Source organism: Lissotriton helveticus, chromosome 7 (assembly GCF_964261635.1).
Source record: "Lissotriton helveticus chromosome 7, aLisHel1.1, whole genome shotgun sequence".
Taxonomy (NCBI): domain Eukaryota; kingdom Metazoa; phylum Chordata; class Amphibia; order Caudata; family Salamandridae; genus Lissotriton; species Lissotriton helveticus.
Genome location: NC_136068.1, coordinates 1,681,095,971 through 1,681,123,903, shown reverse-complemented (window position 1 = coordinate 1,681,123,903; position 27,933 = coordinate 1,681,095,971). Strand labels below are relative to the sequence as shown.

Below are 27,933 nucleotides of genomic sequence, written 5' to 3'. Positions count from 1 at the left end.
CTTTAAACATTTTATCAACTCATATACATGAATAAAGCACAGGAGGCATGTAGAAAATATTACATTATTGCCAATTGGGGCACAATATTGTGGAGGGAGAGCTAGTACAGTGCAGAATTTGATCAGAAATGTTCATGATTAGTTCTTAAACACACCATGTCACGTGGGTCGAAGTGCGTTAAGAAATGGCACAGCTGGGGACACTCAATATTACACCTGCAATGTAATGAAATGATTACTGTGTATAGTATTGCACACTTGGGTATAATGCTATGCCTGTTGTTAGTTTCAATACACATGCACACATATTAAATGGTAGTGTTTAGCATTAAATGATGATATGTGTAACTGTGTAGAAAACATTTGAATATAGTGTATTTTCCACTTGGTCATAATATTGTGATTCAAGAATCAGCACATATGCATATACAGGAACTGAAAGTATTTGGCACGCAATGAGAATATGTAGAGCATTTTTAACTCTTCTGCCAAGCAGCCGCAAACATGATGTTTGCTCCCAACTGGATGGAGCTTCAAAAATTCTCGCACTCACTGGGAGCTGATTTCAGATCTGTTTCTTTGACCGCAGTGATGCGAGCAGATAAAAAGATCTAAATATTGTTCCTGCCTGGAGGGAGCAGCATCATCACCTGCTCCCGTGGTGTGGGAGTCATGTCGGCTCCTGACAGATGCAGAGAGTAGGCTGGGGCTCCCCCCACAGCCCCCAACAATAGTATGGTGGGTGCCCTGGATGGGCACCAGGGCACCAACATTTGGTTTGCCTGGCCGTGGGGAATGGGTCTCCAGGATTGAAATCAGGCCAAGGAGGAGGGCTACATGCCCCACCTTTTAATTCAGGGATGGTGTCACCGGGGATCAAATCGGCCCAGTAGGTCACACTCTTGCTCCTCCTTGTTCAAATAGTGTTGTACACTGGGGAATGGGGACGCGGGGCTGAAATCGACTGGAGAGGCTGAATGCCCCTTCCTCTAACATTAATGGAGGACCACAGCATTTGGGGACCGCGAGCCTGTAACCATCGCTGGGAGGGTAGTCCCACACCCCCTCGATCTTTTATTCAAAAGAGTGACCCTGGAGGATGAGGTCCCCAGGGCTTAAAAGGTCCCCAGGGCTTATTAGGCCCCCCTCCCCAATATTTAAATAAGTGGCTCTCGGGATGTGATCCCAGGGGCTGATAACAACTAGGGCAGGGGCACCCGGGGACCCCTCTCCTTTCAAAACAACGGCCCTGGTGGATGGGTGCTACTAACTAATACTGGTGAATATCTGTGTTTTATTTTGTTCAAAACTTTAATGTTACCACGTATGTATTCACCTAATTAAAATGTTACTTTTCAGTAAATTTTAAAGGTTTCTAAAAAAAGTAAGCAAAAACAGAGCTTGTTTTTATAGTTACTTACAATGTTACTTTAACCTTTAGGCTTTTAGATAGATAGATACACAGACAGACAGACAGACAGACAGATAGATAGATAGATAGATAGATAGATAGATAGATAGATAGATAGATAGATAGATAGATAGATAGATAGATAGATAGATAGATAGATAGATAGATAGATAGATAGATAGATAGATAGATAGATAGATAGATACTAGGTTACATTCAAATGGAATTAAGTATTGTATTATAATTAATTTTATGCCTCAAACTATACATATAATATATTTCAATTAACTGCTGCCGACAGCGTCCTCACTTCAGGACCGATATTATTTTAGATTTGCTATTTGATGCTGTATCACGATAGCCTGTGCTGACTCAGTGCAGATCCCAGTGCTTGTAGGTATGTGCCTTCTATAGTGGATTCATGTAGCCTTTAGTATTCCAGGTTAGTGCATTATTTTAGAGAGCATTGGTCAGAAACAGGAAGAGGCCAATCCTGCAAATTGTACTGTCTGTATACCAACCCTCAATTTGCTTTACTCAATAGAGGTTCATTAAAACAGCGGGTATATCTGTGGGGGGCCAGCGAAGCCCCTAATAATATGAATCCTGTCAGAACACAACATATGCTTGAAAATCATATCACAATAGCACCCTTCAAAATATAACATGAGTGCATGACATAATTGATGTAAATGTCTTGGTGTTGCTCTAATTTTTCAAAGATGTTAATGCATTCCACGCAGAGCCTCACTGACTTGCCATTGATGGACTGACAGGATTTCTTGTGCTTTCTATTCACAGATGTTCCCTTGATGTGGGTGAACGGAGGTGAGAATTTCTAAAAAGAAGCCCTCTACTTTTATGGCTGTTCAAACCTGAATATAATTTGAAACTAGGGCTATATATCATCCGAAAACAAAATAACAACTTAGAGCATAGTTTTTATGTAGGTTTGTAATTTAGCATCTCTAAAATGTTAAATTGGAGATGAATGATATGCCAATTTGTAGTAGATTAGTATTTTGGTGATTGTAACATTTCCCCTTAGTTGGGCCCCCCTCGTGCAAATTGCAGTTCTGCACTTGGAATTAGTTTATAGTAAAGCCATTTATGTTTGTAGTTTTTTTTTAAATGAGAATAAATGGATTCATCATGCAGATCCAAATAAGTAATAATGGACATTTTTTAACAAGAATCATAAGATACAGGAAATCAAACGTGTCTACCGATATCCAGCAAATAGGAGGATATAAAGTTTTCTCATAGTACTGGTAAAAATAGTACCACAACTTCACAGTACTACAAATTGCAGTACAAAGATACAACCCTCACGCATTTTCATGACAAATATCAAGATCAGACACATCTTGAGTCTTTAGGTCACTGTAGCAGCTAGCTTTTACACATTTATCCTGTTATTTTCTCATTGGTGCAATTTGTGACTATTTTAGTGATGTAGGAAGAAAGGGATCTCTAAACATTTTTTGAAACATAGCATGTAATATCACATAGTCTTTGGTCTGCATGCATCATTCCACACTGTGATTATTGAGGATATCCTGGGCCAATGGTCAATTATGTGCATTATTTTTTTGCACAACATTGTTTAATATGGAAGGTTAATATTTACTATGGTCATATTCCCTGCCTCGGCGGGTCTCGGGCTCATAAATTCCACGGTCTCGACAATTCTCGCTCCGGTGCCTACTCGACTCACGGGGTCACACTCTGCGACTCTGGGCAATAGCTTGCTTAATCTCCACATTGGCCCCTCGCGGCGGGATGCCTGGCTTTCACCTTGTGGATACCCTGCCGGGGTTTCTCACAGGGGAATACCAGGACGGGTTCCCTAAGCAAGCGCGGAGATGCCCCAGGGTAAGTCCTGCGCTATATAAGTTTCATACATTACATTTCATACATATTTCGGGCTATAAACAGTAGTAGTACTAGATACCATTAAAAGCATTGTCAAAATCAGTAGGGATGAGTAGCATTTTTAGGTACAACTAGGCCTATTGGCTTGTGTAAGTTTATGTGACAGATACTGTTTGAATAGTATAGAATCTGTTAGAAATGTAATTATTTTTTTGCGACTACTACCCTTGGTAAACATGATCCTGTAATATCACAAATGCAGTTCTTAAGAGAATCACTGATATTAAAAGAATAGGGAAGAGTGTGTGCAAGGATCGAGCAGTACCAAATAAACACACCGCAATAAAGTTTTCATACCAACGTGATAAACAAAAAGACAGGAAATATTTGACTGGATATGGATTTTTTCTTTTTTAGGGAAAGAAGCAAAAGAAAGCACAAAGTGTCAATGGAAAGTAAAGTTGTATTGCTGTTTATGACCTAGGCATGCGTTTGGGTCAAAATTAATTTGGGGATGGATAAAAAAAACAAGCAAAAGATATATAATATTTTTATTATGTAATATTGAAATTAGAATATAATTCAATATTATAATAGGAAAACTGTATATGTGTGTTAACAACCAGTGATGATGGACAGAGTGGAGGACACTCTGCTAACTACTAGTAATGAGCAGGTAGTTAGTGAAATTGATATGTCTAATGTTGTTAATATATTTCCTATAGAAGGTGCTTGATGTACATCTGGACAGCTGCCTGTACTGAGACAGGGCAGGGCCTCTATACAAGCAGAATCTACATTAGTTGAAAACATACCAATAGGGGCCCTGTGCATCTGATTTGAATGCTTTTGTTTTTCAATTCAATACAAACAACATAAAGAAACCTGTGGGTTTAGTTGAAACAATAACAAAATGAACAAAACCATCTCTGAGTGCAATAACATAATTCAATCTGGTATCTGAAAAGCATTAAAGGAATAATAGCAGGTGTATGGCGCAATTGAAATATATCCTTGAAGAAACACAGCCACCTAATGTTCCTAATAGATCCAACAAGAAAGTGAAGAGGGATCTTCGTAGGGATTACGATGTCCCTTTCACACAGCTTTTCAATGTGTTACAACCGCCATTGAAAGGCTGTCGGAAACTGAATGTGGAAGCCCCTAAAAGGCCCCCTGTCACTCTGCAGCATCTGTATGAGGCCTGGTGAGCAACTGTGGTGCCCCCCAAAACATCCATACCCCATGAGCCAGGCACCACATGTGCATGGCACACTGTGCATGGATGTTTGCAAACATCCATTTTTCCAATGCGGCATGTGCTGCGGCCCATTTCCGACAGTACAAGCTGCAATGGAAAACTGTATGTATCTGATGGCCTCATGGGCGGTTGCATCCTAAATTGTCAGATGGAACTGCTGACAACAAGTCGGTCGGTTTCCATTCCGAGACGATGTTGGTCGGACTCGCATCCAATCAGCATCGTAATCGGGGCCTAAGTGTCTTGTCCCTACTTGGTGCAAGTACTGTTAAATTATATATGCTACTTTTTGTTTTTGTGGCCATTCTCAAATTGTGAAATTGTGAGTAATTTGAGTTTTACAATTTAAAAAAGGCAAAAAGCAACTAGAAAGTGAGAAATAGGGAAATATATTGCTATGCAATTATAGCATGCCTATATTTTCAAACACAATACTTCAAAGGTCTCTGTTATGCTTGTAAAACTAATTGCAAATGATATGCAATTTGCATTCATATATGAGGCTTATAACTTTCAGCAATGATTTTGCTGCCCCTATTATGATTAACTTTGTGTCATCTCATTAGTTCTTTGGATTCAGTGCTTTAAATTGAAACATTCTTGTTGGAGATCCGAGCCATTTTGTTATCCGTATATATTTATTTTATTTACTTGTTGCCTGACTAAAAATATCTTGGGAAGAGAATTGTCATGCTACGCTGTAAATCCTGTCTTTTAATTCTTTCTACACTTTTCTTCCAAATTTTGTAAACAAGGTAGAATCTGTCCCACCAGTTTCACTTATGATTGCAGATAAAGATATCCTCGATGAAATTGAACAATTCTTTTTTCAGCATCATATTTCTTATCACAGCCATTAAAGGTTCCCTCAAAGTATGATACAAATGCTGCATAATTATCCAATAATAGATTGCTTTCTGACCCTAAATGAGTGGCCAAGGCTAGAGGATTCCTAGTAGTACTGCATATCATAAATTCTACATTTGCTTAATCCGTAATGTATTTATGAGATAGATATTTAGAAGCTCCATCACATTTCAACTCAACTAAACCTGCAATTGTTGAGTTTATAGTTCTTTTCAGAAGTACTGTCAGGGGATGTAAACAGGCTGAATTCTCTTTTCAATTCTGGTCCAGTAGTCTCAGTTTATCACACCCATTAGATGTTCTTGAACTTGATCTAAATAATCTTGATCAGGGAATTACTTGTGGTGTGTCAACACTTGTACTAAAAGAAATTATGTTCCTCCATTGCCTAAAATATCATCAGTAAATTTAATGGCAAATATTTTTGGCTAATATTTTTTAATTGCATGGTCTTCTCTGAAAAATAACTGACTGACACACACTTTGTCATCACTTTGATGGTGATTCCCTGAAGACATTTGATCAGTGAAGACAGGAGTTATGTCTCCCTGAGTCCACTAGACTACAATATCATCAACAGTGCCACTGGACTTTCCCCTTCCCCAAGGCATGGGGACTACTCACCAACCGACAGCTTTTGAGACCCTGCTTTGATCATTTGACGGGACTTGCGGGCTTATCTCGCACACACACCAGGCCCTCCAATAATAAACGCCTATCTGTCTACATCTTTATCAACCACAAAGGCACATTGACATTGGGAAAGACTTATATTCTGTGGATTTCTAAAAGCTTAGCCCAACACAAGACAGCGTACAAAGTATTGAATCGCTGATATCTCCACTTCGCTGAGGCTGTAATTCAGTACCAGGAGACATTTTACACAATATGGTGGTCTTGCCCAAGCATTACCACCTTTTGGAAAGACAGTCTTAGCCAAATTAGGAGGAACTATTTGTTCCCCTCTTTCAGATTCTTACCCAATAACCAATCTTGGTATCTGATCACTAAACATGCAGGCCATGACGCATGCTGAATGACACTTAATAACACCCACATGTTCGGGGCTGCCAAGCAAATGATAACCCTACCTTGGAAGAAACCTTTTGCTCCCCCCATAGCCCAATTGTTCCTGTGCCTGTAGCACATCTTAGATATCGAATTGCTTTCTCATTAAATAACTCACGCGGAGAGGAAGTTCACCCCCATTTGGCAGCACCCTCAAACAATACTTGTCCAATTTGGAATTTATTTAGTTTAGGTATTTATTAAGTTTTGGATAGCGTGAACATGTGGGTATCATAGCTCTTTGCATGAGTATAATAGAATATCTAACATGATCACCTGTATAAATGGAGGTAAAAAGCCTTGAGCATACATAACATACTCTACTTGTTCTCAAAGATAGTCATCAAGGAAAAGCCAGGCATCATAAAAGAGTTACAGTTATGGATACACTCAATATACACAAAGGAGATAGCTTAGGGTAAGAATATGTTCATCAGAAATGATTTTACTTATTTTTTTGAATGAAGCGGTAGATGAAATTAAGCGAGCATCCAGAGGCAACCATGGGCAAAGAGTTCCATATCTTTTGTGCGACACCTGAGAAAGCTCTGTACCCAGCTTTCTTTTTATTGAAGTGCTGTAGTTCCAGCAGCAAAGCTCTCACACTTCGCAATTGTCCACAACCCTCTGATTTTTCGAGTTTTTGGGCCAAACATCTGGGGGTGTTGAAATGTAGGGCTTTGTGTGTCATTGCTTTATCTTTAGTTGAATTCTTGCCTCATAAGGTAGCCATTCAGGGATTTTATGGTGGGGGAGATGTGTTTGTTTCGTTTTGTACCGGAGACAAGTGTGGCGGCCGCATTGAGTGAGGCTCTTAGAGGGGCCAGTTTCTATCTAGGTAGGCCACATAAGGTGGCACTACAGTAGTCTAATCTGGACAACACAAGAGCTTGAACCGCATTCTTGAATTCCTCCTGTGGGAGGAAATGTTTAAGTTTCTGTTAGATACTCATCTGACAATTCGCTCCTTTGGTGAATGTTCTAATGTGATCCTGCATATTCAAGTGTGTGTCTAATGTAATTTCCAACAACCTAGCAGAATCTATGTTGTGGAAAACAGTTGAGTGTGGTAAGATGTTTCATCTAGAGTTACATTTTGGGAATTTTGTTCAGAGGAGATATGAGTGGGAATACGGTTTAGGTGGAAGCGAGCCAAAGATGAGTATTATGTAGAATAGAGTCATCTGGGGAACAGATTTTGATATACAATTGCGTGTCATCAGCATACATGTGATAATATTTGTTAGCAGATTTTAAGGAATCTGCTAGTCGTTCCAAGAATCAATTGAAGAGAATAGGTGAGAGAGTGTAGATCCCTGTGGAACACCCAGTGTGACTGTGGAAGGCTTCGATAGTGATTGGTTTATCTTGACTCTTTGGGATCTACTGTGGAGGAATGATGTCAACCATTGTAATATGACCCCTGATATGCACATCCTTCCTTCAAGTATGGTCAATAAACTATCATGCTTAATAGTGTCAAAGGCAGATGATAGGTCAAGTAGTATCAGAAGGCATGATTCCTTAGAATCCAACATTTTTAGTATGTCATCCACCACATGAGTAAGTGCTGATTCAGTGCTGTGACCATGACAGAAGCCTGACTGGCATTGATTGAGAAGTTGGGAATTGTCTATGTGATTACAGAGTTGAATATGTACACATTTTTCCAGGAGTTTCACTAGAGAGAGGATGTTGGAGATAGGAAGGTAGTTGATAGGTTCTGAGCAATCAGAGTTTTTTTTTTTAAAGTGGGGATTACCTACTTTTAGACCGCCAGGTATGGTGCCTTGACGTCACGACAATAATATCAGAACAGAGCCACCCACTAATCCCCCAGGGACTGGGTATCGTTAATAACAAAAGCAAAATGTCCCGGAAGGAAACATTTAGATACTGATTCACTTTTTCAATGGTGTCATATGTATGAACACTTAATTGTTTGCAGTCACAGGTATTCAATATAGGACACTATAACTGTATCAAAAAACGAAATGTAGCTTTTCTGCAAGATAAAGGTCTGGCAACAAAATACTTCCGATACAATCACAATAAATTAAATGGTTGTATGAAAAACACCTTTCGCATAAAATACGGACATTTGATTCAACCACATTTGCGTGAAATAACACAGTGCATTGGTAAATTATACTCCAAATAATTAGGTATTTATGCAAAAACGGCGTTGTGCGTCTACGTTTCGGTCTCCAAAATCAGACTTAGTCGCAGTGTAAAAACAAGCCAGACTGGTCATGTCACGAAAAGCCACAATACAACTTAGGCGGCGAAGAAACCGTCAACGCTCAGTCTCGGGACGCCCAACACACAGTTCCTGTGTGTCGGGCGTCCGAGGGAAATGTGGCTTTTCGTGAAATGACCAGTCGGGCTTGTTTTTACACTGCGACTAAGTCTGATTTTGGAGACATATATTCTTGTGCAAACATTTTGTCCTGAAGATGGTCCCAAGGATCTGCTAGACCAGCGGGGGACCTTTTGTTTTTCTTATTCTTCTGTTGTATGTGTTCCTTGCTGATTTTAAGCTTTTTTGGAGTTCCAAGGAGAGAGAGGATCTCCAAGCTCGTTCAGCTGATCTTAGAATGTGTCTTTCTGAGTTCAAGTTGTCATTGAACTAGGACTTGGATTCTTTAGTGGATATTTTCTTTTGTTGGAGGGGGTCGAACGAGTCAAAAGCTTCCACTATGGTGTAGAAGTCTGTGAGGTCATGGGTATCATCCATGTCAGCCTGAGGGATCAAAGTGATATTGAAGTGGTTAGCTAAGTCATTGAGGCTTATGTCTCGTAGATTTCTATTCCATTGTTGTATTTGTATGGTTGTACTCTATTCTGGGTCACCCTTAGATCAATGAGGAAGGTGATTTGATAATGGTTGATCCAATCACAGGGGCTAATGGATTCCAATGTGATGGTATCTCTCTTTCAGTTTATAAAATCCAGGGTCTCGCCCTTGATGTGAGTTGGGCTGTCGCAGATTTGGATCAACTCATGGTCTGATATAAAAGACTTCAAGCTGTTCACTGCCTGGTCCTTCAGGTTGCTCCAGTGTGGGTTAAAGTCTCTGACGAAAATCTGGAAAACCTGAGAGATATCATTGGTTGTTATGATCTCCATGATTTGTTGGATGAACAGCAGATTGTCATCAGGAGGGTGATGGAAGGCGTGTAGCTTACAACTGAGCTTATTATTGTTATTAATGTTGATGCCCAGATAATCACATTCAGGCAGGATGATTGTTTCTGCCCGAGACACTGCAAGAGTGTTGTGGAATATGGAAGCTATTCCCCCACCAGATTTCTTGGATCTATTTAGTCAAATGATCTCATGACTAAGGGGGACTTGTAGGTCCATGATAGGGTGAGATGATCTGTTTAACCAAGTTTCTGTAAGGATAGCAATATCAAATTTGTGTGTAAGAATGAGATCATAAATACCGTCTGGAATACTCCTGCTGGAATACTCCTGCCTTACTTTGCATAGACATAAATCAATCCATCTCTTCTGAGCTCTCACCCCTAGTCTAAACCCCTGGCCACTTCCCCTGCCCCTTGCTCTACTACTAGGGCCTTCTAGGAACATTTGAGTGTAATAGATGGTTGTTTTCAGCCTAGAATGACACGCTTCTCTTTTAAGCATGTCTTTGTTTTTTCTTTCTGTCTCTTTTGAAAAGGTGTTGGGGGAGACTCTAAATATGCTGAAATGGTATTCTTCCACTTTTCCTATACTTGAAGGAAGTGGCCCGTTTAGGGTCACTCGGTTCACTAATGACCACCTCTAAGCCTTCCATTCCAAATAAAGAGTCAGTCAGAAAGTAGAGAATACAAACCAATAACTGTTTATTACATACACTCAAAGCGGTGTCCATTCGCTAGGAGTGCTGCAGAGGGACTGAAATTGACAAGTATAGAGATACATTATGTATGTTTCATTACTGGGATAAAAGACGCCCATAGTGGAATTTTCCAAGCAGGTTCTGCTAAGCAATGGAAGATAAAAAAACGGTCTCAGCACTCGTATCTTGCACAAAGTCTCAAAATCTAAGGTTGTTCTAGCCGGGCCGGTTACCAGACAAGTGGGAGTAGGCGTCTAGTGAGAAAGATATGCGCTAATAGGAACAGTGTACTCATTACGGGAACAGGTCTACATGGCAAAAACGAAACTTAGACTATAACATTTCTCAGACTTAAACTAATTTAGTTATGAACTGCATAAAATGGTGCCTGCAAAGAAAATGGCACAGCAAATGCTAACTTACACTGGGCAATGCGCAAATATGAACATTTTTATTCTAACATACTCCATGGTCGCCTTACTATTATACATGATGGAAGCAACGGATTTCACTGTCTTTGGTGCTGTCTGTCAGCATAATGTAATGCTTTTGCCTTTTTGCGCCTCAGGTATAATGGCTCTTTGTGTAGTCTCTGTACGACAAAATCATCAATTAAGAAATGTTTAGTAAAAAATATATAGTATCAGATCAAGGGCACCAAAATGCTTAAACAGAACAATACAAGCAATAATAGAGATGTGTACACAAAAAAAACTGAATCAAACACTTCAAGGTTAGGCGTTTTGCTATGCCAATGCATTTCAATCTAATTGAAAGACCTTGCGTCCTACAGTTGATATGCATACAGTGATCACCATCATCCTATCATCCTAGAATGTTATCATTTTCACTCTCTGAAGGTGATCATGTTTTAGCAGTTAAGAAACTATTCTATTTTTACAAAAGACTCATGACATCCTAATTTCCCGTTCTCCAGAGAAAAGAAAAAAATAGCAGGATAAGAGGCTAAAAGACACAGAGGAAATGATCCATCTCATCAAAAGGTTGAGCACATCTGATTCACTCCGTTAAAACTTGCTATCTCTGTACAAACCTCTAATCTTTGCCTTAAGTTCTTTAGTTAACAGGCTAGCCAATCCTACATCTCTAATTGTTTGGGAAGGAAGGCAGTTGGGATTGGGTACACTACTATTCAATACATACCAAAACAAGCATTTGCAATGCAATAGGTTTTGCATTTACGAGAGATTGAACTATTGGCATTGTAAATGATAGTGCCTTTTATTTATGTGTTCATTTTTATAACATAAATAAAAGACATAGGGCCCGATGTAGGAAGCCAAATTGCTAAACTCTAACTCACTGTCAGGGATGACTGGAGCAGGTTTTAGAAAGCGGCTAACCATATGCATTATGGTTTTATCAGAAAGGTTATAGCTTGAATGAAAAAACACCTTACATTGCTGTCCCTGGCAGTATTTCAAGATGCACTGTTGTGCGTTGGCGGGCACTCTTAAATCACCTCGCAGAGGGAGAGCAGGCTGGCTGTGGAGGTGACGGGGGGGGGGGTCAAGGGGGCGGTGCCTTTGTTTGTCTTGTCACACCCTGTCACGGGTTGTTTGAAACAACACTGCGTGGAGGACCGGGAAGACAGAAAGAGCACACGCAGGGCAAGAGAAAATACAAAAACGTGACTAAGTTGGCATCCGAGGTCACAGGCTACGAACTCTATCTGTCATGATGAAAATACTGAGTCGCTTTTACATTCCCACACACACGGCATGTCTGCCTTCACACAAGGCAATGCCTCCCCTAGTTAAAGGCATGGGTAATTATGTTAAACGTGGCTCGTTATTTAAAAAGGCGGCGAGGGCCTTTAAGCGCGCTGCATTAGTCCAGCAGCAGGCATTATTCTGCTCTGACCTCCGGCGACAGACCTGGCCGCCAGGACGTGTCTCTGGCAGACGGAGCCGTGAATCACCGGAAACCAGGGCTGCCTGGGGGCAGGCGGGTGACACGAGGCAGCTCTGGGGGCTCTTCCGCAGGGGGTGCGGGGGCACAGCAGGCATTACAGGTACTTAGTAGCCCCATCCTTTCACTCCGCGTGCATGTGCTTCCTGTCTCGGAGACACAGTGGAACATGTAAAACCATCGCCCACAGCGACAAACTCACTCAAAACAAGTAGGACAGCCCCAGCTTTCTTGCTGCAAGGTGCAGAGAGGCCGCTGTGTGGTCTGCACGGTCTTAAAGTGTCACGTGCGTTGCTACCAGGGCGTGCAGCCTGGACCAACATGTTCATGTGTGTTCTACCACTGATTATCAGCACCTCTTCCAGCAGGTTTAGCTGCTGAGTTCACAGGAGCCTGAGAGGGAGCCCCGCCACGCAGATCTTCGGGGGGATCCCACGTGTGACTTGCCGCGGGCGCCCTGGGAAATCACACACCGGATGCTCGCGTCAGGTGAGCGGAGCCACCACCCACGGACCTGGGAGGGGGGGGAGGGGGTCAACCCTCCTGCACGGCTCCCTCGCCCCTGCGCCAGCACACACCGTGAAGGATCCCGGCTGATCCTCCGCGGAGAGGGAGCCACGCACCTGCAGAGCCAATCTACAGACCCACCTGCCTGCGGCTTCACGAGACGCACCTTGAAGGCGCACAGGAGGGGCCACAACTCATTTAAAAACACTTTCATACATTGAGCGGTGCGGAAAAACACAAAACACCCCCGGTACACAAACTAAAACCACAGGTTCTCCTAGATAATGAATGCAGATATATAAATACTGTTTTTGTTGTTGTTTTTTGGGGGGCGGCGGGGGGGGTGCCAGCCTACTATCTGCTTTACTTTCAGGCATAGCGTGGTCGGAGCAGGGAGGCGCGCAGCTCCTCATGCTGCATCCTGTGTCTGCGCTGATGCTTCTGCCCAAACTTCAACAGCTGCTCCCGCAACCAGTGACCAAGCCGGGCTCTCCTCCGAGGTCCTCTCCGGGCCTCCGCCGAGCTCTGCCCCCGCCTGTTGCGCTCTGAGCCGCGCTGCTCCCGGAGCTCTGCTGAGCCTGCGGCGGGTATGAGTGCGCGTGTGATCCCGGAGCACCCTCCTCCTCTCAGCCAGCGACACACGGGCACATCCCACGGCGCCTCACTCACGGCCCCGTTATTCAGGTTAGCACAGCACAGCGACACCTGCTGGCAGTCGTGGGCACTGCAGCTCGAGGGTGGACGGCCGCGCCTCCGGTGGGTCTGCCCTTGGCTGCGGGACGGGCTATTTATTTTTTTTAATTTATTTTATGCGTTTTTATATACCCGAAGGTGTTAGAGCGCTTCACAATAGGAACCGAAATGATACATAAGGAGAAAATTACAAGTGAGCATGTTACAAAAGCAAACGTTACTTTACACGAGGCAATAGTGACAATTGTGCATGTATCAGAGGCAAACAAAATACAAGAGGTAGCAAACGATACATTGCACGTGGAAAAGTGACCCGGGGGTTCCCGTCCAATGTCTGGGACAGACTGACTGTAAGAACTTTGGGTAATTCTGTAAAACAGATGCACTCTATCTGCAAAGATATGAAGCCTATAACCCAAGAATGTAGAAACTCCGGGATGGGGACTGGCCTCGTTTTTGTGGGGAAATAATAAAAGAACTACTTGCAAGAGAAAAACAAGTCAGGTCCCGGCCGTGCTGTGATTGACTGACGTCACGGGGGTGTCCCGGGCCGGCAGCCAATCACAGCGCGGCCCGGGAAATGACGTCACTGGGGTGTCCCGGGCCGGCAGCCAATCGCAGCGCGGCCCGGGACAAAGGGGCGGGGCTTAAAAAAACACCGCGAAACGCCCCCGAATCGCGTTTTCAAGAGAAAGCGCGATTGACAGCCTCTGTCTCCCAATGGCTAGCCTCCATTTATGGAGCTAGCCAATGATAGACAGAGGCGGGTCATCACCCGACATAGAACTCAAGAGGTTTTGCTAGCGCATGCGCACTACTCATGCCTATAGGCCCAAAAAACGAATTCACCCCCAGACTGTGGTGGCCTGAGATGACAGACATACCACCTCACACTACTTCCTCGGCCCGCAACCTTGGGGTACAGTTTGACGCCGATTTATCCTTTAAACATCAGGCGTCTAAAGTGGCAGGCACTTGCTTCGGGGTGATAAAACTGCTCAGGAAGTTCTTTGACTTGCTGCCCCTCGAAGCAAGGAAAACAGTCACGGTTGCACTAGTTACTTCTCGTATTGACTATTGCAACAGCCTGTATGCTGGTACCAACAAGGTGGTCACCCATAAACTCCAGATGGTACAGCATGCGGCGGCAAGGCTAGTTTTGAAATGGCCAAGAAAAACCTCAGCAACCAAAGCCCTTAATGTACTACACTGGCTGCCTATAACCAAAAGGGTCCTGCACAAAGTACTGACTATTACCTTTCGTGCTGTACACAACTTAGGCCCTTTATACCTTAGGAAAAAATGTGTAAAATATTGCCCAACACGAGCGCTACAGTCCTCAAATGCCAATCTTTTGACCATTCCAGGGTTCAGACTTAAAACCCGTGGGGGTAAATCCCTAGCGGTATTGGGTGCTAAAGCTTGGAATGCCCTCCCCCCACCATTAAGAGCACTGGACAAGGAATCTGAATTCCGCAAACAACTGAAAACCTGGATTTACAACCTTCCAGACTCAACTGCCAGAGCATTAGTGTGACTCCGGTCTTGGTCTCCCTAAGCAGTGAGGCAACTGTTACATCTGGTTGTCCACCTATTGGCGCCGAGATGCTCCCTGGAGCGATTGTTAGCGCGGTACAAATGAGCCTTACATTTACATTTACTACGTGCGCACTTGCAGGCAAAACCTAAAAATAATCAATAATACATTTTGGTATGTATTCAATAGTAGTGTACCCCAAAAAATAATCAGAACGATTAATGTACTTCATCCTGAGGAACCAGAACCTTCTAATAGGGGACACAGTATTCCAAATGGTGCCTCTGGGTGACAATCACAACATAGCTAGGAAAGTAGGAAACATTTTCACTTTACATTGTTTAAGTCGCAATTTGAATATGATAAGACTTGTGTTCCACAAAGATATATGTTTCTTTACCACTGTCTTGCTAGAATGCTGCAATCACGGCGCTGAGCTTGTCTCAAACAAATTCACTTACTGAATTCGAAATGTTTTTATTTTTTTGTCACCATGCTTTGTTCAGAAAATTCAGTCCTAGAATTTGAAATAGGACTAGTGCTTTTTCACTCCTGCTCTTTCCTTTGAATAAACCAATTCAAAATTGTGGCATCTGACTTCCTAGTTCCTGTTCCCACTCCATCTAGGTCAGTCTTGTCAACTATGTATAAAAGCAGGTAAAGACCTGCACCCAGGGTATCACACTTTCCCTTGTTTTCTCCATTCAATAATGCCATGCTTTTAAACTGCAGTCCACCTTCAGCAGAACTGCTCTCTAGAACAATACACTTTGGGGATAAATGTATGTTCTGTAACCACAAACTGCTATTCTGATATTCATGTTCCACCTTATCATAACCTTTAAGGATTATTAACTAAGCCAATTAGGTGAAACCAGTTTAAGGGAGAAGCACATTAACCTAAAGCTGTCAGACCCAAAACAAGAGAAAGGCGGGGGGGGGGGCGGTAAGAAATAAAGAACCAGGTGTACAAAAGGTTTTAGCATTGTGAATCCTCCTATTCGGTAAATCAGGGGGCTTTGAATGCCTAAACTCTTATTCAAATGTATTTTGGGGTCTATTTGGATGGCGGTCGGAAAACCTCCCGACCGCCATAGTTGCGGTAAAAAACTCACAAGGACAAGGACAATGGCAAGGACTGCGGCATAACCGCCAGCCCAATTAGGATGCTGTGTGGCGAAATCCGACCGCGGAGGTCGGATTCTGGCGATTCACATTGCAGCGGTCGCTGCTTCCAGCAGCAAGGCTGCGATGTTAAAAGGAGCATGTCCTGCATCTCCCTGCCCTGCGTAGCAGGCACTGCACAGTGCCTGCCACCTGGCACAGGAAAATGTAGGGGTACCATGGGTAGCCCCCCAGTGCTCCCTCTCCCCCTATTTGGGGCCTGCAATGGTCCCCCGGAACATGTCTCTGCATGCCTTTCCATGGCGGTTCCACCTCTGCGGAAAGGCTGGCTACCGCCGGCATCATATTCGTGCCAGCGATGCTTGGCCTTGATCCGCCACAATTGTAACGGTCCATCTCCGCCTGCCAGGCGAGCGGGCAGACTGCAACCGTCGGAAAAGTGGCGTCTGGAAAATCACACCGCTGTGGTCAGGACCGCGATGCTAATTAGATGTAAATGTAAATGTACAGGAATTTATATAGCGCAAAATCACCGAGTGGTTTCTAAGCGCTTGCTTAGGGAACCCGTCCTGGTATTCCCCTGTGAGATAACCCCAGCAGGGTATCCGCAAGGTGAAAGCCAGGCATCCCGCCGCGAGGGGCCGTTGTGGAGATTAAGCAAGCTATTGCCCAGAGTTGCAGAGTGTGAACCCGTGAATCGAGTAGGCACCGGAGCGAGAATTGTCGAGTCCATGGACATTTTAGGACTCAAGACCCCGCCGAGCCGGGAATTGAACCCTGGTCCCGAGCTGACCTCTGCTTCCAGGTCTGCCTCCTCTAACCAGTGAGCCACAATTCTCCACGACCGGCGGTTTTCTTGGTTTATGACCGCAGGCGGATGGCCGCTGCCTGTGCAGCGGTTGCCACCGCTGGTTCAGTGGCGGCTATCTGCCCTTCATCCTAATAGACCCCTAAGTCTATTAAACAATTTGGAAAACATTGTTTGGAGCGTCTTTAAAGCGTCACTTTCAAGTGCTGATTCATTATGGCATGCATTAATATTGTGCCACCAAAATCCAGTGGCAAAACATTAATATTTTACCTACTACACAAATGTAGTGGTGATCCATTCGCAAAGTTGAAGGGGTCCACAGGTGAACAGTTACCTTTGTGAATGCTGACAAAAAAGTCCATGGGACAATTGCTTACTCCCCAAAAATTTTCGTGATTTTTTTTTTTTAACACATCCTTTTTTTCTTTAAGTAAAATCAGGTGTATCTAAAAACATATGATTGCTTTACTTAAAGGCAATCACTGATATAGTGGTATGCTGCCCCAGTAGGCCACCACCCCTGTTATGGCAAGGGATCATACTAGATCGAAATTTGCAACATACATCATCAGTGATTTGGATTTTAAAGAACCTATGTATTAGACCATGATTACTGGTCATAAAACAACGGGCTGCAATTTGTTGCCCAAATTCTTTGTTCCAACTGCAGTTAGGAAAGTGAAGGAAGCTTCATGGTAAGTTGCTATACAGTGCTGGCTGTATACCAGAAGACTGAACCTGTTCAATCAGCACTTGATAGCTGACACTGATAAAATGCAGGAGTAGGGGCTCCTGTTGTACCTCCACACATCTTCATATTGTCCCTGTCCCTTTTGAATGCCTTAACTTCTTGACATTTTTCCAATGAACACCTGTTCAGACCTGAGGTATTCGACAAACATCCAGAACTTCCAATGTGGATTGTTTTGTCATATAGGTGGCATCATTGGGGTCTATCATAAAAAAGCAATATTTAAAAATGTCAATAATACTGTGTGACCAAAATACTCCAAGTTGTTCATCTGTAGCCTCTGTTCATGTGAAACATGTTTATATTATTTTGAGTTGAAATCGAATTATTATATACTGTATTAATACTGTTCACAGTATTTATTTTGTTCTGAGTATTAATATGCTTTCAAGACCTAACACATTTAAATCTGCATTGGACTTCAAATTTTTCAAGCAGCCCATCTATCCGTTTTTTCAGTGGGCTACTTTAGGAGGTATGTGTATGCTCAGATATGAGTCCTGTAGTGTTCTGTGCGCTGTAGTCACAATCTATGCCTGATAAAACTGGATAATGTCAGTTATATCATGTGTTCCAGTAGTAGGAGACCATAAAGTTTTTTAGGATAGCCAGTAACGTTTTAGAAAAAGTTAGAGGTGACTTGTTTTTGTAATGCCCAGCTTAGTAATGGTGCCGTGAGCATAAATGACAAGAAATATGGCTGAGGGAGTAGCAGTGGCTTGTTTCAGCCCCCACTGTTTAGGTCTGGCTTGACAACTTTACCTATGTGCGAGCTCTCTTCTGTATAATACATGAAGAATAGACTTGGAGTCAGCCCCATTCGTCCTCCTGATTGTTTCAGGCAGAGTTTTAAAAATAGTAAGTCACATCTTCGATTCGATCTTAGATTAGCTATATGGAGTCCTGAAAAAAGTAACATGGAATCCCATACTGTCGCAGGGATTCTGCTCCTACACAGAACTGTGCATAGAGACTTGGAACCTCAGTGAAGTAGGCTGTACCAAAACTCACCTTAGTATCCAAAATCCCCTACCAGACTCGCAATCAGTTTCTAGTTGGTTCTTCCATACCCCCAATGATAAGACAACCGAGAACATGGACATAGAACACCTCAGGTAACGTGGAACACATGAACACTCTTTCGTTATACTATCATACCAGTCCAAAACGAGGAGTAAATGAAGACGTGCAAGTTTGACATATTTATTTCTAATGCTGTGTTCTCAAGCGCAGTGTCTTAGCTAATACAAGCAAACATATTATAAGCAACAAGGTTATCAGCATAGTTACTATTCCATAAAATACAAAGGGGAAAAGCATGTTAAAATGCTAAAGGGAAGAAGGCTAAATAGCACCTCAGTCTTACCCTCCCTTGCTAGTATATTATATTATATTATAGAAGGTCTCTTTGGGTTTTAGAAGGGCGGCCCCATACCTCTGTTCTCAGTAGAAAGGGATCACATCATCTTCTACACCAACTCTCTGCATGCGATTATTCATCAAGTATGTTTGCATGCTCTGCGCAGTGCATTATTAAACGCACCAAAAGCCTGAGTTAGCCACAGCTGCATATGTGTTATGTCTAGGAGGTGCGCTGATCAGACCGAACAATAGCCACTGTGTTGAAATAACCTTGAAGGCCTCGGCACTCACTGTTCAGACATAGCTTACCAAACAAAGTTGATACAATATGAAAACATATTATTCTTGTGTGAAGCAAAATAATCTACTAGGCTCAAAGCATTAATAACAATATGTGCCGTGTTTAAAAGCAGCAGAGAGGAAAAATGGCGTTTAAACTTCTAATAAGCTCATGCTAACTTAACACAGTGTAAAGGCAAAGCCTATCTCCATGACAATACTAAAGAGAAAAAATCTATGACATTCATGCTAACGCATTTAAACTGTGGTATCTCATAGTAAAGAGACTTGACGACCAGTTAATACATTTTACTCGTGTCTATAATTTGATTCAGCTTGTATGATGTTTCGACTACTTATATATGTGTTCAAATTCAATTTTTATTGTGAGCCACACCTTGGTACTACACACATGTGATTGCACATTTGAATTATGTTACTAAGTTATGTTAAAATATAATATTGAGTAAAATAAGATACCTGAAAGTGTGCTAGAAAAAAAGAGCCCTATTGAAGAAAGTGTGCCATCACAGTTTTTATGAAACACAGATCGTTTGAGATCAGCATAAGAGGAAGCGGGAGTGCATTACCTCCCTAGGTGCTTACACTGCAAACTGGCAAATTCTAGTATTTTCCTTTCTTTAGTGGGGAACAGTAAGATCTTCAGTGACCATAGACCAATTAGCATAAAAGGGTGGTAAGGTTGGACTGTATCTTGATTATAACTGGGGCCAACATAATAGAAGGGTGATGAACAAGGCAAATGGCTTTTAAAACAATTCTTCAGGTAGCTACTGAAGCTGAATTCTGAACAAAAAGAGATGAATGTGTCTCTGAAGGCCAAACAATTATCAGCGTGACCCCTTCCGACCAAATCTCATTGGAGCAACCAAAGATGAGGACAAGGGTCTTCTCAGTATCATACTTTAAGTCATTGTCTTACATATAGAAAGCCAGTGGTTTAAGACAGTTCTTGAATCGCTCATAATTCTGCTGCACTGGATCGACTAAGCAGATGATTAATTGAATGTCATCCATGTAGGTCATAAACAGGAAGCCATATGTCCTAATGAGGTGAGCCAGAGGCGTGATGTGGGTATCAACCAAGTTCTGCATCAAAGAAGGGATTTCTGTCAGGCACTAATTTAGCTCTCGAGTAAAAATATGAAATCTTCACAGGTTTGGTATGACCTTGATGGTAAGAGGTAATCCAGTAGAGGTTAGGATTCATAATCTTAATACCATAAAGCTGGGACAATAAAATGTCATGGGAGATGGTGTCAAATGCGGTAGAGATATAAAGGAGAAACAAAGCAGCACTGCTGCCTTCCTCAAGCACCCAGTGTAGTTCATTCACTACTGATATCAAAGTTGATTTTAAAACAGTGGGATGGCCTAAAACTAGAATAAGGTGTATCTAGTATGAAATTCCATTCAGGAAAATCAGTGATTATTAGTTTTACTTCTTTACTAGCGGAAACTACTGTATGTTTTCAGGACATTAACACTTGGGTGGCTAAAAAAGAGAAATTATAAATTACACTGATAACAGGACAAAACTTGTCTAACCCCAGATTTAATATCAAATCCAAACATATTTCACAATGCAATTCTAATTTGGTGGATTGGATTCATCCTTTAGCAATACCACAAGTGAAAAAAGCAAACTGTGTTTGATTGGAGATAGAACAATCAATCTAATGTCTACTAATGCAAGATAATAAAACGGGATAACCTCTGAACGAGAGATCAAATCTGCTCAGGATTCACAGAGATGGAAGTTATCAGTATCCGGCAAGCAGTCAACTGTATGGAAGATCTCCTTAGTAACAATTAGGATGAGGACATTTATTTTCAATACAGGTCCCCTATGGTGATTCTAATATTAATGTTATAGTTCTGAAGGGACACTAAACACCTATGCTTTAAAGTTACATTTTAGTACCTACTCAAACTAAACTTTAGTCTTTTTTTTACATTCAAAAATAGTGGGCACAAGTTTCATAGAAAACCTGGGTGCTAAATGAAGAGAACATGTACTGTGGATTGGCTTTACCAAAGAGATTCAGGGGCATATTATCAAGCCCAATTTTGCCGCTTTAGCGACCGTTTTCGGCCGAAAAGTAGCGTTTTATATATCGCTCTATTATCAAGAACACGCTAACGCATGTTTCCTTGAGGTAGCTCCCGTCTTTTCTCCACTTTGCATGTCAGCGATATTTATCGCTAATTACATGCAAAGTGGGCGTTCTTCACTAAAATAACATGAATACTGTCGCTAACATAACTTCCCTCTATTACCAATCTGGCCCCGGACCCGCATAGCAATAACAAAAGTTGAGCTAACCGCAATTATCGCTGGTTACTAATGCCTGTCTAAAACCTGACTTACCCATCTTGTCAATGAGAGGTGGATTGTCACGCTGAGTCCGCACTTGCCTATTAGCAAGCTTGGCTATAGCGCAGTGGAAATAGTGCTTGTTTTCTCGCACTATTGGTGGATCTCGCCGCTATCGCTGGATTTTGCATTGCCTCTGAGATAAGCGTTGATAATAACGCGCTATCTCGGAGATGAAATTCAGTGATAAGAAATGATTAAAAAAACAGCTCTAAGCGCGCTATGCGATAATTATTGCAAATCGTTGATAATATGCCCCTCAGTCAGTCATGCTTTAAGAGTGATGTTCAAAGCCTGCATTTATGTATGATGTGTAATAGAGAAGAATCAGTCAAGAGCGTGGCAGACAGCATCAAGATAAATTGTTCACTCAGGCTCTGGTAAATATAGTCTGCTGTTGAGATGCAGTCTTACCCCTAGATTCATCAAAGTCCCGTTTTGCGAGTCTATAATAGCGATTAATAAGGAATCGCTATTACAGACTTGCAAAACAGGATTCATGTACAAATCGCACTTTATTGTGCGATTCCTACAGCTTCCTTATTTGCGATTAGCTAATTGTTAATCGCAAATAAGGAATAACTCCCCATTCATTCCTATGGGCCTAAGGGCCCATAGAATGAATGGGAAGACATATCAAAGTGCGAATCGCTATTAGCGATTTGCATTTTGAGTCTGCGATTTCAAGGGTGCAGGAGTGTCCAAAGAACACTCTGTTGCACCCCTGAAATGATATTGGACGCTGGTGTTACGCACACACATGTCCTAAGGACATGTGTGTGTGTGTGACATTCAACTTAGAAAAATGCACTTAAGTGCATTTTTCTAAGTTTCCGCTATTTACCACGAGGTTTGAATTTGCGGTAAATAGCGGCAATTTTGACATGTTTCATGAATTTCATTTAAGGAATCTCAAATAGAGATTCCTTAAATGCAATTCCTTGCAAAATTGCGAATTCTATATTAGCGATTTTTGCATTTGGGATGATGAATCCCAAATGCAAAAATTGAGCTTGCAAAGGGCCAGATTCTCAGAATCTGGCCCTTTGCGAGCCGATTTTACGATGATGAATCTAGCTGTTAGTGTTGTGTTTTAGCAACCAATTGAAGTTAATCAGCTAGTAGACCAAGAAAGGGAAATGATAACCAACACTCATAGGTTAGACAGTGAATACAAAATAAGCTAGACTCGGTATAGCTTCTCATCAGTTGGCCTATAAAAAAAATAAGTCTATTCAAGGGTGGATAACATTTCTGTTAGCTCCTGCACAAATGATAAAGACATCAAAGCAGCCATCCATATAGAACAATATGAGGGGAAACAGGGTGGGTTTCTTGGTCTACTACCCTTGAGGCTGCAACCATGATTCTCAAGTCCACATTTGTAAGTCAGCTACTACCTCATTGCACGTGTTGGTAACGGCACAATGGTTTTTGAGTAGAACTGCAGCTGCAAACCACTGAAGTATTGCACTCCAAGGTGAAATTGGGAAAGAATGATGCTATTGCTCCGCGTGCAAATTTATTGTAGTTCATAAGATCCCATATTCTGACTTTTGCAAATTGTAAAGTAGCTTTTGTACATTACAGAAACACATTTTGAAAACCAAGTGATACTGTTAGTTCAGTGGGTTTCCCATCGCAAAATCCTTTGCATCCGGCATGCTGTATGGTTTGAAATTAGAACATACATTTTGTCAATTTTTATGTGGATGTCCATGTTCAAAGAATGCCTGCGAAATGATGTGGGAAGATGCATTTCTCTCTTCAGTGGCACCTAGGAACCTGGGTCAAAGAGATTTTACATCAATGTACCATATGTGTTACATTTACTGTTATTAATGATATCACATGTTCAGAACAATAAAGAGCACTTCTGGGATTCCATTAATCCTGAATTTGGAAGAGATTTTGCTCCTAATGTTTCCATGATTTAAATTCATTTTTTTGGCCATGAGTGTGCAATATTTATGGACATTTCAGAGACAGTTACACCAACAGTAGAAAAAAAGACACAACTCACACAGTAAATGGTTTTTTTTTAAATCAGGCCCTAGTAGTTTGTCTCCATTACCAGACATGTGTGTATTACCATGCTCAGTTCATGGAATGAGCCAGCTTAAAACGAGGAATAATACTTTGAAGCACCACATCAGGTCTACAGAAGAATACGAGTAGGGTTGTGTTGTTGCAATTGTTGTTGTCTTGAAGGATTTCAATGTTTTTGTATGTGTTCCAATAACGTGTATTATCTTCTTCCACAGAATGCCCTGAGCACCAACATATGTCCGCATGTGAGGCTGGTTGTCAACAACCCTGTGAAAAGCGAAATGAGATTAAGCCATGTGTGAGGATGTGCGTCCCTGGCTGTGTCTGTGATGACGAGTACATTCTGGAGCATGAAGGTTCTCAAAACTGTGTTCGGAAACAGGATTGTGAATCCTGTCCAGAAAATACCTATTTCAGTCCCTGTGGCAAGCTATGCCAGAGAACGTGCCAGAACTACAAACAAAAAAATATTGCCTGCGTCTTGAGTTGTAATCCTGGGTGTGTTTGTGCGAAAGGATTTGTCTTGCATAATGACAAGTGCATTCCCGAAAGTGAGTGTGAGTAGACAATATTCCTACTGAGAGCTCGGTTAGTGAAAGAAGGAAGCACATTACCCCTGATTTTTTAGGTTTCCAAGAGCAAAAGCCAAGCTGCACATCTAGCGCCTTATCTTTCAAGTTTATATAGCCTGTCTAGCAGCTTCTTCTGCGCTTATATCTCCCTAGAGCTAGTGCGACCACTATCACCATACAGGGAATCGCTAGAGTCGGGCCCAAATTATGAGTGTCAGTCCTTTGAATGGGGTGCACTGTCTTATAGGCAAGGGTGTGGAAATTACAGAGTGTTGCATACTCCTTCTGGTTAAGAATTGCTATGCAATATCCATACAATTGGAAGTCAGTATTTAAAGCAGAGATTATGACATGAGTCTTGTTATTTTCCCTTGTTAGATTTTATTATGATTTTTTTGATGAAATCTGTAATGGAAAAATTGCGGTACTATAGAAAAAAAGCACACTCTGGACAAATACTTTATATGGTCATTGTCACACTGCCCACAATGCTGATTCCTGTGCAAACTTTGGATAGGTGGCCATGGGCAATGTTTAAACATTTCAACAGAATAGAGATTGCTCCCTCTATCATCTCCAGGCACCAAACTGTTGCTAGCAATCCAGATGTACTGTAGTGGTTCCCTGATAATAGTTTGCACCAATAGCGTTTTAATTGCTATTTGTTTTGATCAAGTTACTTAAATGGAATTTGCTGTTTATACTGACAGTTCGATTAATGTGAACCAATACAATGCCCACTTGGACCCTAAATATCTCCCTGCCCTCAATTTGGTTAGAGCCCCGATAAATGTGTATTATTATCTTTGAAGTTGTTTATGTTTCAATGTGTTCTTCCAAACTCGACCCCATTCACTATTCTAACAATTTTATTGTATTACTAAATTATTTGAATGCATTATGTTTAAAATAATCGCATATCAACTTTTTGTAACAGTAAACAAATATGAGTTACAGACAAGAAACTGGTTATGGCCTCTGCACCCACCTAAAGGGGGCATCAAGATTTACAAGACTAACTTTAGCAATCAAAATCTGATAATCAGGCTGTTTGCAACCGCTAAATCGGCTGTCAACATGTGCCAACCCTATTTTGCGATTCAGTAACCTATTACTGACTTGCAAAATAGGGTTTGTGAGTTGGTATTCGGATGAGGGTTGATTACAAGCAAGTCGCTTTTCATACGCAACCTTGCTCCATCAAGGGCATCCCTTTCTAATAGCCAGGCACATGGTCATGTATGAATCTTCTGCGACCGGAATGGGGTCGCAAAACATTCATATATTACTGACTCAGTGAAAGAGGTGATAACCCATTTGTGAGCGGGAAGGGGTCCCCGAGACACACCTTCCTCTTTGTAATTTATGGGCACCAACATTTTTAAAGAGCCAGCAGTGGTCCCAGCGGCCACTGCCTGATCTTAAAAAAATTTTAAGTTAGCTTTTAATTTTTATTTTTGAAATGCATTCCGTTTTTCTTTGAGGAAAACGGGCTGCATTTGAAAAAAAATGCTTATTTAAAAATCAATCCCAGGCATGGTGATCTGCCTACCCCAGCTGCCCCATCCCTGTAATTACATGCCATTCTTAATGGGTCTCAAATTTTGACCTGTCTCATGAATATTGATGAGGCAGGTAAATTGCGGCCACATTGGGAATCGCTAAATGTTTCTGAGACACATTTGTACATTTTATTTTGTGAGTTCCTAATTTTAAGTCACAAAAAAATCATAATTAGGGGCTCTCAAAATGAAATGGTCATACATCTAGCCCTATGGTCCACTTCATTTTGCGAATCTCTACTTGCGAGTCTCAAAAAATTGCAAATAGGTACTCAGAAAATGTAATGGTTGTACATCTAGCTCTAGGTAACCATACAAGCTTAACAATCTTGTTCACACGAGAATCTCTCCTAATGAGAAAAGCATATCAAAATCCACATTATTCCACTTTTGAATGTTCAAATGGAATGGGTTTATTATCAGAATTTGTAAACATTTGCTATGCTTCAAAGCACTAACATCAATAAAGATTGCATATTAATCAAGATGTCTAAAATGTTCTTGTTGTAATGTTCCCCAGATTTAAATGAGATTCTTGCAGCCATCAATAAAATAAGGTTTGTCCCGAAACTGCAGAGAAATGGGTCAGGATTTATGCAAGGGATATCATTACATCAGCAAAAAGATCATTTGTGTCAACATTCGCCATATGTGGCATCTCTTGCTGTCATGCCCCAAGTAAAATTTAAGGGGCGTGGACTGCTGGACCAGCTCATCAAGACTGTGAACTCAGTGAGGCTCTGGGTGCATCGATGACACACAACCCAACTCTTCTGATTGGTGCTCATGTTGAACTACTACTGTTGTTTGGAGAAGAGTGATTATGAAATTCAGGGCCTAATTTATGGTTGTTTTGCCGCAGGGCAGCTGGCCTTCCTGCTGCACTGCCCTATGGCAAATAAAAAGGGCAGGATGTCACAATATCTGTTAGATATGGCAGATTCCTTTCGTTTTCACCTGCGATGGTGCTCAATGGGATGCCGTGGGCAAATGCTGGCACCTTTTCACCATAATGCACGAGTGCCTGGGTTGAGGAGATGATTATTTTTGTGCAGGAAGGTTTCCCTTCCTGCACAAAACCTATTAGAAGAGACATTTTCCTCTTTCTATGTGTGCTGCCGAGTGCAGCACACAGAGAAAGAGGAAAAACTAGGAGAAATAAAGATATAACTCCTCGTTGTGTATGTATGTATGTATGTAGCAGATTTATAAAGCACAGGGATCACCCTCGAAGGGGTATCTCCGCGCTACCGAAGAGCAAGAGTCAAACAGGCACAGACTAGCACAGCTTAGACTTTGAATAATTCCTTCTTTAGGAGTTTCCTGAAGGGGATGTGGCTGGGGCATTTGTGTAGGTCCTCCGGTAGGGTGATCCAGTATTTCGAAGCCAGATAGGCCACAGTTTTGCCTCCTGATTGGATTTTCCTAAAGTTTGGGACAACTTACACTTGCCTTCCGACCTGAAACGACGATTTTGACAGTAAAGTTTGAACTTGTCTGCCAGATTGCTTGGGCTCGCACCATATAAAGCTTTATGGGCGAGACAGCATAGCTTAAATTTAATTCTCTGGCGTTTAGGGAGCCAATGGAGAAGTTTCAACAATGTCCAGGGGAGGTGCAAGGTGCTTCTTTAAGGGCCAGGCATGCAGCCACATTCTGGACAATGTGCAATCTGCTAAGCAGTGATAAGTTTTCAGCTACCAATAAAGCATTGCAGTAGTCCAGGTGACCAATATTCAGAGCCTGAATTACGGTTCTGCGTACAAAAAGGGGCAGCCATAAGAACACTTTATGCAGAAGGCACAGCGTATGGAGGAAGGTCCCTATGGTGGCAAAAATGTGATCCTTCATAGATAACTGCATCCAGCCGGACCCCTAGATTTTTTGCCACAGAGGTTGGAGAGGGAGCAGGGCCCATCACTCAGGGGACCAGGCGGGTTGTGCAGTGTCAAATAGCAACATTTCAGTTTTTTCTGCATTTCGTTGTAAGAAATGTTCTGTCACCCACTCTGATATGGCTAACATT

At 41.9% G+C, this 27,933-nt stretch overlaps 1 protein-coding gene across 1 annotated transcript in view; it reads left to right on the top strand.

The window, feature by feature from the left end:
• The window catches only part of LOC144769630 (mucin-6-like), a 38,784-nt gene extending 12,392 nt beyond the window's left edge, over positions 1–26,392 (top strand). Inside the window, exons 3-4 of the mRNA XM_078653800.1 lie at positions 2,213–2,239; positions 23,989–26,392. Coding sequence (XP_078509926.1) covers positions 2,213–2,239; positions 23,989–24,338 — 377 coding nt within the window. The 3' untranslated portion in view covers positions 24,339–26,392. The remainder of the gene's footprint in view (positions 1–2,212; positions 2,240–23,988) is intronic.
• The last annotated feature ends 1,541 nt before the right edge of the window (positions 26,393–27,933 follow it).